The 20,571-nt window shown below is 39.9% G+C and overlaps 1 protein-coding gene across 1 annotated transcript; it reads right to left on the bottom strand.

Annotated features, from left to right (window-relative positions):
* Nucleotides 1-1,067: 1,067 nt before the first annotated feature.
* Nucleotides 1,068-18,695, bottom strand: SHCBP1 (SHC binding and spindle associated 1). Its single transcript, XM_062586852.1, has 13 exons — nucleotides 18,563-18,695; nucleotides 15,668-15,838; nucleotides 14,960-15,075; nucleotides 12,827-13,035; nucleotides 11,617-11,709; nucleotides 8,994-9,227; nucleotides 8,722-8,890; nucleotides 7,718-7,838; nucleotides 4,522-4,653; nucleotides 3,526-3,644; nucleotides 2,829-2,915; nucleotides 2,330-2,471; nucleotides 1,068-1,569 (listed from the first exon to the last, which is right to left on the bottom strand). The coding sequence occupies exons 1-13, from the start codon at nucleotides 18,693-18,695 to the stop codon at nucleotides 1,250-1,252; spliced, it is 2,046 nt and encodes a 681-aa protein (XP_062442836.1). The 3' UTR covers nucleotides 1,068-1,249.
* Between the last annotated feature and the right edge of the window lie 1,876 nt (nucleotides 18,696-20,571).

The following is a 20,571-nucleotide window of genomic DNA, read 5'->3' as shown; positions in this document are numbered from 1 at the left end:
GCATTTAACTGAATTTTGATTCTCACCTCAGTTTAAGAATGGCTGAGACATAGAGTCTTGAGCAGAAAACTCACATCTATCCATTAGCCGTTTCTAGTAGGGATATACACTGTGCTAAGCTGCTTTCAGTAGCTATTCTGTAATCCATTGCTGTCAACTTGCTTTTCCTCTCTTAACATCATATTTTATTTTGTGTGTTATAGGACAACCTGGATCATCTAGAAGTTCGTATTTTCCTACACACATACCAGTTGAAAAACTGATCTGAAAATCTTGAAGACAATATAAGAAGTTTGAAGAAGGCATGAGGACTTTAATTAAAAATCAAGGAGGCACTAAGAAGGATATTTTTCAATCAGACTGTCCATCTAATTTTTCGCTCAAGACTAATGATATTCAAAGGTAAGCCACTTAAGTGCCTCTGTTCCACAGCAGTTGGCTGATGAGAGATTTCAATGGCAACTTAGATTTTTAAAGTTTTCCATTCATTTCCAAGGCCTCTATTTGCTGCTTCTAGTGGTATAAAATTTTTTAAAATTTTAAAAAGTATCACCAAAAGGTGCAGCAAGAATACCACTAGTAAGGTGATGAACACATCTACTTTGATTTCTCTTTATGCAGATGAATGGAATTCAGTTAAACACTGCCCTCTCTATGGAAAATGTGCACTGACAGCTGGTACACGAAGACAGAGCACTGAATGATACAAGTGCTGAAGTTTCTAGAAAATCCTTCAAGTATAAAACATGGCAGCCAAGCACTACATTTCCTAAGGAAGAGCATTTCATTAACTTCTGTTCAATGCACAAAATAAAAGTCAGTCAATTTCATAGAGTAATCAGCTACCGGTTAGCTGTGCTTTTTTAAAAAAAAATGGAGGGAGATATATCATTACCTGCTGTACTTTTTTTTTCCCCATTCTTCCATGGTGGACTTCAAGATTTTTACAATTAGAAGTTAAATAAATATATTCAAAAAGAATTAATCAGCCAGCAAAGAACAAGCATGTAGACTGGCAGACTCCATGCAAGATTTCCATATTAGAGTTCTGTTTTTTTTCCCACGTTGTTTGTATTTGCAGCAAGGAAGAAAAATTTCCACATGCAATATATATACTGTTAATAAATATTTATCACATTTTAGTAACATAATGGAAGGTAGATGAAACAGGCTAACTTCTTGGGAAGCAGTAGTGAAATTAATAGCTCGTGCAAATGTTTTACTGCAATGCCATTAAAAGTCACGATGATCAGAAAAGGAAAGTACCGAAACTCCCTTTCCCATTCCATTTGAACTGATTGCCCACAATAGAAACAAACATTTCCTGTGACATTAAGTTGTCATCAGCTTCTGTGATTCCCAGTTCACTCAGCCTTTTCTTGCGCATCTGGCTCTTCTTTACAGAAGTAGCACCAAGTTCATTTGCAATTTCATAATTGCTTTCAGTTTGCTCAGAAATCTCAGCTTGCTCATAAAGCTCCAGTTCATCAGTTACACATTCAGGTAGTTCTTCATGTCTGAAGCCCTCTACACAGGCTCTCTCACTGCCTGGGTGAGGCTGTGTATTCCCTAAGTCAGGAAACAATGAGAATGTTATCACTGATCATGCAAAACAGCCAGAATAGCTCTGGAATTAATTTTTTTCAGTCTTAGTAATTCTCTCCTCATCCCAAACCCTTTTTGGAAACTATTTAGTGACAGGCACGTACTCCAAATACAGTCTATGATGTTTAAGGAAAAGGTTTCTTTAATCCTTTCAATTGAGATGACTTCAATTGGCCAACTAATAGTGAAGCACATTAAAGAAAATTATTGTGGTTTACACATTGCATTTGAGAGCAAAACAGGTCTTCTTGAATAAGACGTAATACAGGAAATATAGTTGTCACATTTTAAATACTACAGGAAACAATTTCTGCGCTGGCAAGCTAGGTAAAAAGCATGTCTCAGCTCTGGTGCAAAGGAAAAATCAAGCAGGGAACTGCTATGAACCAGAAGACCTGTATAAGACATATCTAATCTCTTGTTGATCACCCTGTTGTGTTCAGTATGACCCAATGAGGCCACCAACCACGCCAGCCCTGCCTATTAGGAAATACAGATATTTAGGGACCTTTAAACAGAAACACACACACGGCATGGTGCACAGACATTCACAGTATTTCTCTGCAGCAAGTTCATCGCTTGGAAAATTGCAGTATTCTGAAAGTTATTACGAGTTATTTTGGCTAAATCAATCTAGACATTATTAGAAAAATCAAGAGATTTTCTTAAGAATTACACAATCCAAACCCTTAGGAGTTCCTAGTAAGAAGCCAGAGAAACATACCTTCCCTTTTCTCTGCTGAAACATCCTTTACATCAGATGGAATTGTTGGTTTAACCAGGACCACTCCATAGCCTTCATTATTATGAATCATGTTATTGAGCATGGTTATCTTGGGGATGTCATAATTCTCATCTAAGAAGTTCTACAGCAAAGCAACAGAAGTCCAATGTGTTATATCTAGCTAAAGGAGAGCAAACTATTACAGTTTTAGGTAGAATCAGTTCTCTATATTGGCTAAAATTTGTATCACTTCCCTATGCAATCAACTTTGTAAAAGGCATTTTACTTCTGACAGATAAGGAATAAAGCAAGTATATTATATACATACTTGTGTATATATACAAGTATACCAAATTAAGTAAACAATAAGCACCAACATCATCATGAATGACAGATATGAGTTCCACCATAATGGCAGCAAGATTATAAGGCAACAAGTTATTTGCAGCAACCTTAGCAACTATAAACTTTTAACAAGCACAGTCTGCCTTGAACTAACCTTTATAAGGATTCCTTCCTTGCAGTGGTGTATGCCATTGTCTAACAGGGTGCACGTACTACCTGGATAAATTTCCACACCAGCACCCTGCAAGATAAAGTTGCTGGCAGTTCACAAATAATTCAGGCATGCTTCCAACATAATTTGACAACTCTGCTGTGGATCTTCACGCTCATCTAGCGGTTCCACAAGGTAAAATTGTGTTGCCACTCCATCTTCAGGGCTTTGTTAACTAGCTTGAGCAGCATACACCCAAGGTTGAAGGCCCCATGAATCTACTGTCACCATTCAATAAAAGCTCTGGTGAAGACTAACTGCACAGCCTTGTACCATTTCCTAGCTGTTTAGTTACCCACCTCAACTCTCAAATCCCATCTTCTTTCAAAATGTTATAATCAGAGTTCAGATTTGTGTTTATCATCCCTCTGCATGGATCAATGTACAAGATGTTCAAAAAGGGCAGTTCATTTGCAGAACAGATACATGGTTTGACAAAAAATAAATATTTATGGGCAGAAAAAACAAAATATTTTAAAGGTATTAGAGGCATGAAACAATCCAACAATGTAGCGCACTCTCTCTCTCTCTCTCTCTCTCTCCCCTCTCTCCCCCCGCCCCTTTACTGACTGAATTATTTCCTAGCAAAAGCCACTGTTTTACTTTAGGAACCAAGACAGAGTTAAGAACTCGTTCATACCTTAGCACCATACAGATCCGAGTTTTTCATTAATAGCTCAGCTGATGTTCGTACTGTTATGCCTGTAGTCTCACACTGTAATACACAATTCTCCAACGTGGTTTTCCCATGGTGAACATCTACATATACAGACAACCACACTGTTAAATGAAGCAGCTATGCAGAGGCAAACCCTTCCTACAGATAGATAAACTTACAACATTTTTACAGTGCACTAAAATTCCTGTTTTAATTTTATCCACTCTAAGTTAATTTATTTTACTGATTTGCTTATGAATACTTTGAACACATGCTATTTTTGTAGTATAAACAGGAATGCTGCTGCAAAGGAGCACTAGCTGAATCTGTCTTAAGGTTTTTCTTGCTGGGGATGGGGAAGATTTTTTTTATGTGACAACAATTGTTTTTTTATATCCCTAAAAGACTTTTGAGATGAGATATTAAATACTTGTACACAGCTGTTAATAAATATTTGAACACGTTTTAAACCAAATGTCTCTTGGGGCAAAATATTAATTAGCACCTTCTGCAAGGACAGAATGCTACGTCCAGTAAATTCATGGGATACAACTTAGGTTTATTTGGATTCCAGTTTGAACATGTTATCAGCAAACAGTGATCTATGCTGGTTGATGAATGGCGAGTTGTTTAGGATCAGCTAAAGCTGAATACTGCCAAGAGAGGTCTGTCATAGAAAGGGAAATCTCCTTTTCCAGGCAGTTTGGAGTAGACTCTGTAGCAGAGTCAGGTAGCCTTGGCAGCAGAAAAATTAAGTCAAAGATTCTTACATAAGAAAGAATAAAGCTTGAGAGCACAGCAGCTTGAAAGTACAAAAAGTAGAAGTTATTTTGTTCTCCAGATTATTAGCGAGGAGAGAAAAAAAAGAAAAAAGTCTTGATGTTTATAGATGTTTACAGTTCCTCTCCTTTGTATTTCGGTAAACTCTAATACCGGACCCCAGGTTCACAGAAAGATTAAAGTGCTTTGAATACTTACTTAAAATCCCTTCCACAGCATCATGTTGCACTAGCTTCAAACTGGAGATCTTTATATTGGCTCCTGTACAGTCAACGAAGTTGTCTCCTTTCCCTCGCTTCTCTATCACAATATCGTCTGGCAGACCATAGCCTTAAAGCAGAGGCAAAGGACACAAGTTTAAGAATAACAGGTAACAGGTGCTTAATACTTAAGTTCTAATCCTCCATGTACAATTCGAATTTCTATCTGAGGTCTGGTGTATTACCAGCATTTTCTAACAGTGGTCAGGCTACACCTGTTACATCCCCTCCGTACTAGGGTGCAGGCATACAAACAAAAAAAGAGTCAAAGTTACCTTACTTGAATGACAGAATAAAATGCAAAGTTATTTTAGGAAGCTGAACAAAAGGATAACTGAGCTATCATCTGTAAAAGCCCAACATCACACTCCTAAAAGTTACAACAGAGCAGGGAGGTGCAGTAACCAATGATACATGGGCACTTGCATTCTGCTTTCAATGCACAGAAATTCCCTAGGACAGGGCAGAGGCTCCAAATGGGGAAAAAAGCAATCAGCACCACAGTGCAGGAAAGCAAGTGCAATGGATTTCACGTTGTTAATAAAGTTCACTCAACTTCCATGTATAAATGATATTTGAGTGAAAACTAATGTTTCTGTGTTGCATGGGCTTCCAGATTAATTCAGACTAAAAACAAGCTTTCACAAGCATATGCCAACGCTGATTTACTCAGCCACCCACTGTTGTCAGCATTCAACCGCTTACAGTGGAATTTATGAACATGTAGAGCTGTTATTGCTTGTCACAGACAAGAATCATGATAAGGAAAGCAATAATGCAATGTCTACTAAAGCAGCATGAGTCCTATCATTTTCTGCAAACTTACATGAACTCAGCTAAGAAGTGCTTGAGTAGGATGATAACTTTTAACCAAGTACATAAATACTCTTATGTGCAATTAGAAAGGTTAAAAAGAAAAAACTTTTGAAAGAGAGTTGGGAGAAAGTTTTAAAGACAGCAGATGCAAAGTCAAGTTATATGACTGATATTTCAACATGCTATGTTATCTAGAAATCTTTTTGCACCACTGCTGATTTATGCCTACCCCTAGGGAGTAGACAAGGTGCAATTTATTGCTAACGTGGTAGGAGAGCACAATGGGACAGTAAATGGCAGATCCAGTTGAACTACACATTTCTACAGAAAGAGAGGTTACTACGCAAGGTTTAAGGAATAACTGTCTTACAGGCTGCCTGGAGGTTTGCTAACCACACTATTAGCTTATTTACTATTCAGCCTCTGAAGCAGCTGATGCAGCAAGCAGGAAGTTAGTGACAAGTCAAGGCACAGAGAAGGAAAGATTTATCCGCTATCAAGTGGTGTTCAACACAGCCTGGTCAGGACCATATGCCTGCCTGAGTGCTAAGCAGCTCCACAGGAGCTAAAGGCAACTGCCATCCAGTAAAACTCATCACAGATACTAGACAGATTGATGATGCATCCATCTTAGACAACGCACCATGCGAGTAGAAGTGAGATTCTTAGGTGCATTTGCTATAAAATAAAACCTTTGCATGATTTTCCTGGGCTGCTACTGCTTAAATCTTACTTAGTTCTTTTATTTATCCGTGACTTATTAATCCTCATACTTTCAATTTTATTACTGACTTGCACTGTGAATGGAAAAAATTAAAGCTCTACTAAGCCAAGTGACATTATACCTTTGATCAATCACCCCTTCATCCCAAGAAAGCTACCAAAACAGCCAGCTGTTCAGATCAATGCCAGCAAAATTTCTCTTGATGCTCCTACTTCAAACATTTTCAGTTGCTACTACTGCTATAAGAATTTCTCTAACAGAAGTTCATATAAAGAGATTAAATGCCCTGACTTACATTCATTATTCGAATGGTTCCTACTAAAGATACTTATTTATATTTCTTGCTCTTTAAAAATAGAGTAGCTCATCCTTTAATAGCTGTGCTACTTCACCACTTCTATTACTGTTTCTGCAAAGCTAGAAAAGTAGTTGTCATAAATACCACTCCACAGAACTTTAGAACAATACCGTTCTCACAGATAAATAAAACAGTTTGAGGCACTGTAGCATGCAAGTGCATTGTATACCAGCATTCATATCTATATAAATAAAATATACAAAAGAAGGCTGAGAAAGAAAGCAATGCTCACAAAACAGAACAGACGAGAAAAATATATCCTAGAACAGCAGGAAGTTAAATTCCCAGCAATCTTCCCATTAGGAAAAATTGACAAGATTAAAAAAAATAATAATAATACAGTTAAGTGTCTGAACAGCTGCACAATGCCCACAGTGATATATGGCCTATTACACTGCAAGCTGTAATCTTAACTTGAAACTGTTTGCTAAACTGTTAACAAGGTGCATACCTAAAGTTGAGGAATTACTACGAGAATTCAAGAAATGTGAGAAAAATGTAGTAACGTACCCTAAACAAGGCAACTGCATTTCTTTTTAAAACCGAGCACACTTTTTTGTCTCACAAAATATTTCTATCACATATGCGATTTCTACAAAATAAGAAGTGTCAAATCATCAGCTTCCTTCTGTTCCCATGAACTTCACATAACAGCACAAATTCACACTGATAGCCAACACACATATAGATGATAGGCAACAAGAGCCATAAACTAAATTCCAATAGCACTTGGTTCATTTGCATTCTGTATTCACCAGCACCATATTGGCACTGAATCTAAGAGCATTCCTCTGAAGCACATTAAAGACAAGCAAAACAGAGTGGGAACATCTCTCCCACATACCCTAAAGTTATTGGCTCTAATAACTAAAGCCTCACAAGTGTCCCATAGTGACTTCTGTGCCTGTTAGATTAAAAAATCAAGTTCATCGTGTTCCTGCTGGATCCTCTCCATTAACTATATAATTGGGATTTAGCCAGAAAAATGGTTAGGAGGAATCGGTGAATTTGCTATTCATTAGCAAAAATTTCCAATTTATTAGCCACAGTTATTTCTGCAAATAAAACAGCTTACTCCATCCTGCATTAGACATGATCTTGGCTCTTCAGCAGAGACAGGAATGCTTTTAAGGAAAAGAAAAAAAAGAAAACCCACACCCTTTATGCAAAGCCAGTTTGTTCTAAGACACTCAGTTTACATTGTTTTAAGAATCTTTATGCTAGAAAAGTCCCTACCTTCTAGCTCAATCGAATCAGCAATGCAGAACACGCCATCTACAACATAGCGACCAGGACAGATGATGACAGTGTCTCCTTCATAGCAAGCATTTACAGCTGCCAGTGGATCATTGTGAAACTATAAAAGACAAAATATCAACTCCTGAAAAAAATGTTACAAAAACAGCACATATTTACATCCTTCGAGATTTTTTCAATTAAATGTTGCTGTTTTTGTTTAAAAGAAACCCCTTTTAATGGCACCAGTAATACACAATTTCTACTTTGAATTCAAGAATCATAGCACTCTCTCTGGATAGAATGAGCCTTAAAACATTCCTTTGCTCTTTGTATCTATCCCCCCATAAGAAAATTGGGGCAGACAGCCTGATTGAAGCATACACACAGGAAAGTGGACCTCAAGACCTCAGAGAACATTTCAATTGCCATCACATAAAATTTGATTTATAGTCCCCTCCACCCCCCCAAAAAAAAAAAAACAAAAAAAAAAAACAAAAAAAAAAAAAGAAAAACAGTCTAGGTCCTTCCCTCTGGCATCATTTTGCCCATCTGTCATTCAAACTTGACCAGAACACAGCAAGCGATTCCATTTTGCCCTAAGAAATCCACACCAGTCCAACCCTAGATCATCATCATTAGAATCAGATCAAAAGATACCTTAAACAGAAAGAAGTATTATTTAATATTTTTATATAAAAGTATTATCTCAGCATGTTTAATTATGGAATATTGACAGGAAGTTTATTTCATTATTGCTTATAAAACAGCTTGTATAGAGCATGCAGAAGACAAATGTATCAAAAGAAATTATTTGTATCTTCCAATCTTACTGTTTACCAGTTAAATTAAGAACAATGCTTTTGGACTCAAAATCTACTAATTAATAAAAATAAACACTGCATGACTGTAGCACCTGGCACACGATAAAGTAACTTACTCTTCCACATTGTTTCAAGGAGAAAATAAAAGTATTAGGTGGCAGACAACTCCTATTCCAGTACCTGTATTTCCAATTCTTCACCATAAGATTCAGGACAAAGTTTGTCCCTTATCAGTGACTGTAACAGACTTGCCATCATGGTTGAGGATACAACATGAGTGATCTTGGTACCCGTTGGTCTCAGTCCTTTAGCTTGAAGACCACTGTATTTTTGGTAACCAAACACATACCTAAAACAAGAACAACAAAATCATCAGTTCTTTCCTCAGGAAAAACTTTTTTGCATATGGTTTCCCATGTGGTCTCTCCTCCTCACCCAAACTCAGAAAGTACCTCAGAAGAGGATTCTCGATTAGTTTTAGCTTTTGTTTTAAATGCTCTATCTTCTCATACAGCTTTAGTCCTTCCACCATGGAAATGTTTTCTACTTCAGAGTCTGAATCACTGCTTGATATGCTGCTTCTCACGTTCAAAAACTTCCTATAGAGTTCCTCACACTGAGACAACAAGTTCTGGTAATCAGCAACAAGTCCAGAAGGTACACGATGCTCAAGGATGTCATAATGCCTGCAATTCAGGGTAAGGAGTCAGCATTTTTCGCATTTACAAGTTAAAAGGATTGAATACAAACCTACAGAGAACCTAAGGAGCTCTGGATCAAAACTTTGGTGAAAATTCTCTGCAGTCTGTATCAACACTGTTCAACTTTTTTGAAAATAACAAAAAGAAAAGAACATAGACGCACATAAACATACAACTTCCTCTAAGGAGTTCCCCATCCACCTTGAGAGATCACACAATGATGAAAAACTTGCTCTAAAAATGCAAGTATAACTACAAAAGTAGTAAGATTTAGCAGTTAATTAGACAAAAAAAACTATCTACTTTTAAGCATTTATTAGGAGGAAAAAAAAGAAAAATACATCTTAACTAAAAGAAAAAGCCTATAAAGTGAAGTCTCCATTAGCAACAACCAAAACAACTACCCAGGAAAAAAAAAATATTCAGGATGAATGAGAAAGGCAGTATCAGGACTGGATGAAGAAGTGAAAGCACTGAATAGTATATTTTGCACCATCCCAAGAGGTATGTACAAAGGAAATTGCAAGCCAGAAAATACCAGCCTGAAGCTGCATTGCCAAAGTCAGAAAAATGAAGACATCTGCCAGCTAGACAGTGCCAAGAACTCCATGGTCAATCATGTACTACCAATCATGGTCACTACAAAAAAAAACTGGAGAACAATTAATTATACAAATAAAACAAGACTGAATTATCTCCCACCATTTTTGTAGGGAAGCAATTGAATGCAGCATAAATAGCTCTGTTCAGGATGCTAAATGAAATTAAGGCTAAGGTGTTCCCTCAAATTTCAGAGGTTCTTCACAGGGTACACTTAAAATATGCTATAAAGAGCAATATATCTGGAACAGTACATATTTACACAATTGTAATAAGATATACAGAGACACAAAAGAGCCTCACATAATTTCAGCAATCAAATTATTAGAGGCAACAGTAGGTGAATTCAAGGTGACTAAGCAAAGTAACTCACAGTAATACAGAAGTATAAAATACTCAAAAAGATACTGAATATTGTACATAATTCAGCCCTGAAATGCAGTCTACATTTTAGGGCTTGTCATTATAAAAGTGCATGAAACTAATTATTTCCTTTTCTTCAAGCTTTGGTGAAATAGTTCATACAGCTTTACTTGCCTCAGAAAACCAGTACAAGCTGATGTGCAGCCATTTATTTTCTGCTTGAAGACATTGTTGAAGTATTTTGGATTCTCGCTAAGCAATGTTTCTATTCTGATGTAAGATCACATGCTATCTTAAATAATAATAATAATAAAAACTACATTTCTTGGTATATGATTGCATTTTAGTTTCATTCCAAGTCAAGTCTTCACAAAGCTCCAAAACCTCAGCAACAGAATAGCCATTTGCTGGGGGCATAGAAGTATAAACTTTTCCTAAATTCATGTAATTTCCACATGTAACATTTCCCCCTAATTTTCTTGATCTCAGAAAAGCACAGACATATCAGAAGCCTGAAATGTCACATATCTCCGTTTTGAAAGGGAGGCCCACAGTCATCTTTATTGTGTGGGTAATGATACTATTTCCTTTTGTAAAGCACCTCAGGGTTTAATGCTATATTCTAAATAGCACATAGGCATTAAATTTAAATATTTATTAATGCTGTTCTCCAGTATCATAGCAGTATCAGACCTGCATATGAATGACTCACGTTTTTGGATACTCATGCTAAGTTATAACATGCAAGGAATAGAAACAGAACAATAACTTTCAAGACAGACATAATAAAAACAGATACGGTGTCAAATATTAGGGAGTAACTTGCAGTGGAAATTGCTTTTCAATTATTCACTCCAAGTATATTTGATAGTGTGCTTTAGCTTCCTCAAAAATATAACCAGATTGCTTCCTTATTCAGTGCTTCAGCTTCATATGGCTGGATGGCATCAAAAATCCACCTTTGGAAAACCTAATGCCAACTAATCCCACTAGGGAAAGAAACAAACACATTCCTCCTTCAGCATGACCATTTTTTCAAGTTTTTGTTTACACTCTTCTCCATTCTCATTCTTGTTCTATGCCCAAAGGTATCAGAGCATCCCATGCCAGCCTTTATTAGGATAGCTTATGTACTCACTGAGGACTGGGTCTGCAATCTAAAGCAGGTTATAGCTGGTTTTGGAGCGCCATCTGATGGAAGTTCAAGGATTACAAGGAAAAACAGGTAGATTCAGAAATGAAGCAGCAACCTCAGCTGCTCTCTCTGAATAAAATTTTGAGTGTCTGGTAGACTACTGCTAGAACAGACTTGCTTTGATTTACTAATAAAGAGTTTTCTTTGAAATTTGTTTGTCACTATTCCCACATCATCTTTACCTGCAGTTTTACCTAATATCAAAGTTGTACGTACAATCTCAGTCGAGGTTCAACACATCGCACAAAGTAATCAAAATCATCCTCCTCCTCCTCGTCCCAAGTCCTCCAGATGCACTTGTAGAAGAACCTTTTGAAACAAAGTAAGCATTTAAACACACACCAAGGAGGCCACATTTACTAGAAGTAGGAATGTAAGAGTTCAGCTCAAAACATCAGCTTCTTCCAATCCCACGTCGCTGTCCCATAGACTGTTTAGTAGACAAAGTGCTATTTAACCAGATAGTTTTGTCTTTTTAAAGTTCATAATTTGTAACATCCAGAGTGACACTGACTTCCATCAAAACACACTGAACAGCAAAAAATTGGTTTTGAAAAACAAGTCTTACACTCTTAAGATACTGAAATATCTGAGATACTGATACTTTGGGGGTTTAGTCATACATCCTTCAGCTAAGTTGTCCTTAGAGCCCAGAGGAAGTCTATCATATTCATCTTTCAAGCTCAGATCTTCACTGCTGAACAAAATACAAAGACAGCCTCTCAACAGAAAGACTCTTATCCCCTTCTCCTGGCTGCCCCCACCACTTCTGAAACATTGCCCATGTTGCAGAAGCCCTAGTCCTTCCTCCTAGTTTAGTTTGTCGAACCAGTCCTACTGCTTATTTGTGAACAACTTTCAAGCAGCGTGTAGTACGCAAAAGCAAAGGGAGATGGAAGAGAGACAGAAATGACGAAAGAAAAGAAAATAGAGTAAGATGTGAACAGACACCTGAAGAACAAACAAATTTAGGGGAGGAGGCAAAGAACAGTAAAAGAAGAAACGAGACAAAATGGGGAGGGGGTGGAATCCAACAAAATGCTATAGAAGAGAACAGTACACTGGAGCCAGTAAGGTGATACAGTCCTAGGGTATGGAGGAAGGGAAGGAAAGAGGAATGCAGACTTTTTCTTTTTTTTTTTTTTTTTCTTCCTTTTAAGACAGAAAATAGAATGGCAATAAGCTTGAGAAAAATCTACCTCATGCCTGACTAACTACCGGCAGCTGCAGAATACACCACGGGTTTTCCATGTGACCAGTCCTTGGAGCCCTCATGGAACCAGGTACCAGATATACTTTGGAAAGCCAGGCCTGTGCAGCTGCCAGCATGACTGCAAGAACTCACTGAGAAGGGCACCAAGTACTGTATACTACCAGAACACAGAGGTTGTTTATGACAGAAATTAAACCTTGAGCATTCTCCTACCTGACATGCTCTATTGCTAGCGCTGTCTGATCAAACTCTCCCGACTCATCATACACAACCCACAGCTCCTGTAGTGGTATCTGATGCTCCTTCAGCTCCAAGAGTTCCTGCATGCACTCCAAAGTAAAGGTGCTAACCTGTGACTCGCACAGGAAAGGCTCACCAAGTTGCACAACTGCTTTCAGAGACGAGTACTCCATGTCAACAACCTGTTAGAACAGACAGCTCTTAGGATTCCCCTAAACAAAATCATAGACACAGCTGAGAAAGCCTAAATTGATATGCTCAACTCAGTGGGCATTACTGTAAGTGCCAGATGACCCACACAAATCAATGCACTTTGCATGGTACAGTAAAGGCCATCTATTTAGCTGAAGTGATAACCCCAAAATTAAACTTCTCACACCCACACATGCAAGGCCCTTTCCAGATTCAAAACACCGTTCAAGTCCCTCACAATACCCATACAAAGATACTAAATTACTCTTTTTTTTTTTTTTTTTTTTTTTTTTTTTTTTTTTTTTTTGCTGTTGCTATTTGTTTTTTAAATGGGCATAAGCAGTATTTCCAGACTCAGTTAAATAAATACTTTTCAGTTCCCACAGACCCCTCTGAGGCTCATTTTCTGAAGTACTGACAAGAGACTAAAGCAGTCCAAAGAGCTAACCTGGGCCAGCGATCTCACAGAATAGTGAGATCATCTGGTTCAATCCCCTTTTTCAGGCAGGGTCAGCTACAGCACAGTGCCCAGGACCACGTCAGTCAGGTTTTGAGTATCTCCAAAGACACAGACCCCCCGCAACCTCTCTGGACAAACTGTTCCAGTGTTCAGTTACACTCACAGTGTGGAAGTATTATCCTATGTTCAGATGGAAATGCTGTCATTAATTATGCTAAAAGCTGCAAGGGCTACAAGTTTTTTCTGTCTGCAAACATGCAATGAAAGTTCAAACTAATACTCATGGTTTGCACAAAAAAGTAAGACTCAGACACTGGGAGGCCTGGAAAAGCAGGGTTCCAAACTTGCAGACCTCAGAAGACTTTTGATAGCAGTGTACAACATTGAAGAACTTCAGTCAGTACTGAAGAGGATTAGAATTTTACTGATAAGCTGGCAGATAAGGGCCTGTTATTTGAATAAAGTGACAATATCCAGCTCTGGACCAGGTACTCATCCCCTTTGCATCTGCAGTTTTAACCTCAGTGGCTCACTCATACTGGCTTCGTGTTCCTCCTCTCTCTATTTCAGCAAGGGCCCCTTTAAAGAGGTTGCTGCCATTTAGGTACAGTCCTCCCACCACAATACTCAGACATTGATAGGGCATCCCTGAAATTAGGCCATGTGAGACGTTTTTGCCAAGTAACCTTCACACAGGTAAGACTACACAGGCTCTATATTGGCCCTTTAAGGCTGAAAATCATTTGACCAGTTCTAGAGAAACTCAAGTAAAGGTGAGTGGATTTGTACAGTGCTCTGTCCACTGGGGAACATTTCTTAGAGGCAAAGCAGAGAAAGCATAAGCAAATGCTTTTTTTATAGCATTAATGATTCCAAGTCCAAAAGACTGTAGAGGACAAGCTGACAGCATCAACATAATGGAAACTGACAGATCCAGCTCATTTTACGGTTACTAACGTCACTCTATTTTAGGGCTTTGTCTCAAAGAGAATAAATAAAATTTATCTGCTCACTGACGATGCTATAACTCAATAGCAAAAGTAATTTTTAAACCGCTGACAGACAAATTCCAAGGCTAAATAATGCAATAAAGCCAAAAACAGAAAGTCTACTTAGTGCTTGGTTTTCTGAAGTTGTACTGTGTGCCATAACCCTAAACAGCCGTTTTTGAGCAGTGATGCCCCACTGTAATAGCAGCCTCTTGTGCATGTTGGTTTCAGATCATAGGGCCCAACCCTGTGCTTTTGGGCAAGGGAACACACCTGCGTATAAGATACTCTGTTTTAAAGCAAGGTTGCCTTTGAAAGAAAGGCCTATTGCTCTAGACATCACTGGCAACTAGATAGGAAAAGGATACTATTTTCTACCAGCTCATAAACTTTAATTAAAAATAATCTGCCTATTAACAGAGAGGTAAATAATGCTAATCAATAGAGAATCTACATTCTGCTTACCTCAACCAGGACCTCAAACACATTAGTGCGCCAGATTGCCTGCCATCCTGATGGTTCAAGGACCTTCTCCAGGTACTCAGCTGTGAATTCTTTCACCTCTGAAGCTTTGCAGTCAGCTAAAAATAAAGACAGTATATTTAATGCAATTAAAAAAAGAAGTGTTCCGTATCACTGAAAAATGAAATTCAACACAGTTAAAGCATTCTTCTATCATGTCTAAAATTGGACTGCATTTTATGCTCTGCTCATAACTGCTAGTGCTATTGCTGTATCTCAGTATGGAGAGAACTGGGAGATGTTGCTAGCTATATGCCTCTATGAAGAAATAAGACATCCAGTCCTCAACATTCCAGGTACTGAAGGTTTCACAGTGCCAGTGGTGTTATCTACATAAGTCGTGCCTTAACTTAAGCAAAAAAAGAATTTCAGTAAGACTACCTAAAACAAGGCACAGAATCCAGCAATTACACCTTATCCTGTAAATCATTTAGATTTACTTATTATAAAGCTTGTCTTCCAGCTAGAGCAGCTGAAGTTATGGCACTATAATCTGACAAGTGATAGTCAGTACACTAGATCCTTTCCAGTCCCAATTATTAACAGGACCTTGCAGTGTCACACAAAATTGCATCCATTTAAGCTGGATCACATAAAAAGTCACTACAGAATCTATGGCTACGTGTTCCTTCCTACTAAGAAATTACTTACCCAAAATGTAATCCTGGTAAGCTTTAAATCGCTCATAAAACAAAAGATGATCGGTTTGGAAAATATCTGGGAAAAGCACATTCCCATCTGGCACAATCCTTCCTAAAGTGGTCCCTGGTTTGTCACGACTCCCATAATCACTACAGGTATCATCATCATCCTCGGGCAGACCTGGGAGGGGAGGAGAGAAAGCAAACCCCACAATTAGTCAGTTCAACTCAATCATCACTCAATTCTCTATTCCCAAAGAATTTCTGTTCAGTATAAGATCATGACGCACTTGCTTTCAATAATATATCTTAATCTATCCCTGGTGAAGAGACTACTGTCACTTGACTGTTTACTCTCCTCTTCAGAGAGTAAACAGGCCAAAAATGGGCTCTCTATATTTGTTGCAAACATATGTAACTATCACCTGCTCTTAGTTGAAGTTACATGCTTATTTACATTGTTCCATGTGTAAGATCTAAAATGCTTTAGTTAATACCATAAGCCATTCAAGTGCACAGCAGCCCATGGTAGTACACTCCCTGCTCCCTAGGCTCCATATCAATCAATAATCAAAATAATATGGAACACACAAACCAGCCGATCCCACAAAACCAATCCAAAACAACCTACATGGACTCAACAGCTCTTAGCAACCTTTTAGGCATAAGCAAAAACTACAAGAGACAAAAACTGTATTTCTGATACAAAACAGAAGAGTCAGTTGCTTACTTCTTTGTAAAGCAAGAAAAATACATATTTTATAAAAGCTGAGCATTATCAGCATATCTTGTGACATAATACACAATAAATAATACATGAGTAAATGAATAACACATGTGCAAAATACATGATACGACTGCAGATGAAGCCTCAACTAAAGAAGCATGTTCACAGTTACCCATTTCTTTTCCTGAGTCTCTTTGTGTTCCTCAGTAGAGCATTTTAACAAGTTAATAGAAAACATAGAGTCTCAATGCCTAGAGTCTCCATAGAAATTCCAAGCGATATATTGAGACAAAAAGGATACCGTGTTGTAATTTTTCACCTGTTTAAATGGAAGTGGGCTTACTGCAATGATTACATCCCTCTGAAAACATCAGCTTAAGTATGTACTAGAAAAAAAGCTATTATGACATTTCTTCTTCAGGTAAGTGGTGTATCTGTCACATCTCTAAGAGACACTCTCCAGAAGTTTTCTCCACTCATCTGTTACCATTACAAATTCAGTGAACTAGTAGCCATTATTGTGAATATCATAATATTTCTCAGGCCTGGCCATCCATAAGTTTTCAGTCTATAGGTTACATTAACTTTTGAAATGGGACTTTTATCCATAGCTAACATAACTAAACCTTAGCATAGATTTCGTGCTGCTCCCAAGTGCTATTTGGCAGCATTACTCATTTTATTTAGAACACTACAAAGAGCTTTACTGAAAAAAAAAATTTATACTAACGCAATCTGATCTTCTTTTAGGAGGATTACTAGGTCAGAAGTAGAACTAGAGTAACACTAGTTAGCCCTTTGTATGATAAATAAGGCTTCAGACAACTAAAAGGAAAATGTTAGAGACACACAATCGTGGTAAATTGAGTGTGAGAGCAATTCAGGTTTTCTTTTTTGTTTTTTTTAAATGCAACAGCTCAAATGCCCTCACCACAGATGACTTGATTCTTAAACGATTCATAAGCTTGTACATTTTCATTCGAATACAGTTGTTATCTAGTCTGCTCTTTTGTTTGCAAACTCTAAGCCTGTAACTACATATCAATAATGACCTGACACTGAGTAATGATACTCCACAGCTACTAAAAGCACTGACATTCCAATATTGGGCTATTAATGCAAAGGGTAGGGGAGACAATGCCAGGAAAGAATTTTTCCTCAGTCAGTACTTCATACATTTTGACACTTTACCATACACAACCAAAAACTTTGCCGAACGCTGATTTAAATGCTTACCGTATGCACCTAAGAAACGCACTCTAAGTTCTCAGTCAAAAGAAAAAAAGATAATATTTTACTTTTACAAAAATAACCCTATATTCCCTTATAGAGCACCATTTACAGCCAAGCTTCCATCTCACTTGCCAAAAACCTTAGTAATGAGGGAGTGTTGAGCAGCTGCCTGGGGACACCACCAGCTTGCCTCAATATCAGCACCTACAGGTGGACAGGCTGCATAAAGGAAGAACCTGTTTCCCCATAACGACACCCAAGCAGAACAGGTTGCCCAGAGGGGTTGTGCAGTCTTCATCCTTGAAGGACTTTAAGTCCCAACTAGATAAAGCTCTGAGCAGTCCGATCGGATATCGCAGCTGCCTCCGCTGTGAGCGGGGCTTGCACTTAATTACTCCATGATCTATGAAACCCTTCGCGCTTTGGCGGCCTCCCCGGAGCAGAGCTCCGCACGCCAGCGGCAGCCTCGGCCTCCCGCGCCGGGGCCGCCCCAGAGCCGCGCCCCCGCTCAACCGTCGCGACGAGCCGCTTGCCCGCACTGCCCGGCCGGGCTCCGCAGCACAGCTCCAGCGCCAGCTCTTCCAGCTTCGGCATTCCGCTCACGGAGGCGCAGCTGGTTACTGGCCGCACCGCGTTAAGGGAGACCCAGCGATGCCATCACGCCCCTGCGGCTTCCCCTCCCCGCCTCTCCCTGACCAGCACAGGGCCGCCGCGGCCCGATGGGCAGCTCGCTCCCCGCCGCGCCGCGGCTCCTGCCTGCGCGGGCGCCCAGTGCCGCGCCCCGCTGCGGAGGCCCCGGCGCTGGACGAACAGCGCGGGCCCGATCAGAGGCGACACAGCAGGGAGGCGCGGAAGCGGGTCGGCAGCGGGAGCTGCCTGGGGCGCGGCCAGTGGGAGGGCGCCGCCACCCCCGCCAGGCGGACGCCTAGAACAGGAAGGCCCCACCTGACTTGGGCTCCTCTGCGCGCTCCTTCACACCAGCACCGCCCACGGCCCCCGCCCGACCGTGCTCCCCGCTCTGCGTCTCCTCTCCGGCCGCCTCCCCGCTCTCCGGCAGCCGCGGCTCCCCGTCGGCCATGCCGCCCGCTCGCCGGAGCCGCGCCCAGGCGCGGAGATTTCAAACTTTCCCGGGAGCAAACCCCTCGCTACGTCAGCGCCGAGCGGAGCCCTGATTGGCCCGTTGCGTGCGAGGCTCCGCGGGGGCGGCGCGGCCCGGGGCCTTTTTCGCGGCAGGAGCCGCCGCGCGTCCGCGCCCGCTCAGCGGCCCGCTCGGCCCCCATCGCCGCGCGGCTCGCGAGCGGGGCCCGGCGCAGCCGCCCGCGCCAGGCGCAGCAGCGGCAGCCGCGCCCCCAGGCCAGACCAGCAGCCGCCGGGAGCACGGAAGGGTGGTTCCTGTGGTGCAGGTTGCTCGCGGGGAGGCGCGGGAGTGGAGGAGCAAAGGTTGCAATGTGATCTAATAAGCCTCTAAAAAGCTTGTGAGCTTCCCCCATCTCCGTTTCCTTTCCCAAGAGCAAACTGGGAGCAAAAGCCAGATAGCTTCTTAGAAATACTGGATATTTCAAAAAGAAAGTTGAATACAGTATGTCTGAACCTTGATAATGGCACTCTTACCAAGAAATATAATTGTTGGAGTACTCACCAAAAACAGTAAATGTCTTGGAATAAAATTCATAGCTGGACACAGGTCAGTTAAAGACTAGACAGCTTTGAAGTCCCTCACAAAGCCTGCTTTTGGCTCTCAAATTGGATCTAAAGGATGAGCAATACGAATGCTTTTCTGCTCAGAGATGATTCTTACCTTCATAGAAATGTCAAGCTCAAAAATGTGACTATCAAACATACTACTTCTGCAGAGAAAAGGCAGATAACAAAATACTGTAATTCCCTCTTTGTCGGCAGACTGGCAGCAAAATATTACAAACATTTGGTGTGGAGGACAGAAGTTAGGAAACTTTCTGCAAATCAGCAATGTTAGGAATAGGTAAAATTCTGGTGGTTGTACCTTTCTCTTTTTGGTATAGGCTTGAACCTGCAAGTCCTTTTACAAAAAAAAAAGGGGGGGGGGGGAGAGAGAGAATTTGCTTATCTTGTAAATGGAAACCAGTTTAACCTCAAACAGAAGCAAACTGGACTTCAACTGGTAACCTTGCTGCCCACGTTCAGTAATAAATCTCATTCTCTACTCAAAACCTGTTGCTTTCTGTATTCTCATTCAAAATCCAGAATGACTTTTTGGAACAGATTTGACTTTGGATATTCTGATCAAGAATCTCAAAGTAATGTTACTACAAGTGCCACTAAGGATTAAATTCAAAACAATGCAAGCAGGGCTGAGTTAAGCACTTGGAAGACTTCAGTATTTAACTCAGTGGATATTTACCAAAGATGAGGCGACCAGAGGTAGTTACAGCATTTGGGGACAGGCAAGAATAAAAGAGAGAAAAAGCGTTTGTTGAGATGCTCTAACAAGAATATGCAGCGCTCCATGCAATACAGTTCAGAAGAAAAAGAGAATCAGAATTCTGTGACAGAAGGCACCCACACAAGTTTTGAATAATACAGATTTTGCTCACATAATTACTTCCATCAATGTTGATGCCAGGTATGTAGGATTGCCACTACAGGTAGAGCTTTATGGAAATGCTCCTGGAAATTCAGTCATCTCAGATCAATACCACACACAAGAAAAGTATTTTAACCTGTATTAGCAACCAGCTGTTGATGTTATCAGCATCTTTAACACGTGTAACAGTACATAACAGAAATTTTAAAGCAGGAAGCATTTATTTTTTCTCCAATGGCTATTTTGAAGTGGTTTTTGAAACCACAATTGCTTCAAAGCATAAATGGCCACAAGGGGGCTGTGTTAGATTTCTAACACAGTATGAAACAACTGCCAGGCTGGAGTTTCTTCATATTTGCTTTCAAAATATTAATTACTTTTGCAATGGCAG

This window comes from Rhea pennata, chromosome 13, assembly GCF_028389875.1.
Source record: "Rhea pennata isolate bPtePen1 chromosome 13, bPtePen1.pri, whole genome shotgun sequence".
NCBI lineage: Eukaryota > Metazoa > Chordata > Aves > Rheiformes > Rheidae > Rhea > Rhea pennata.
The sequence above is the reverse complement of the archived record's forward strand: the minus strand, read 5'-3'. Positions and strand labels throughout refer to the sequence as shown.

Bases quoted from the DNA above. Each gene is read 5' to 3' on its own strand.
- SHCBP1 (XM_062586852.1), bottom strand. From the start codon at position 18,695: ATGGCCGACGGGGAGCCGCGGCTGCCGGAGAGCGGGGAGGCGGCCGGA. The intron at 7,839-8,721 runs GTACTGGAATAG...TGTCTTTTATAG, and splicing joins GTGAAGAATTGGAAATACAG to TTTCACAATGATCCACTGGC. The intron at 2,916-3,525 runs GTATGAACGAGT...TTTATCTTGCAG, and splicing joins CGGATCTGTATGGTGCTAAG to GGTGCTGGTGTGGAAATTTA.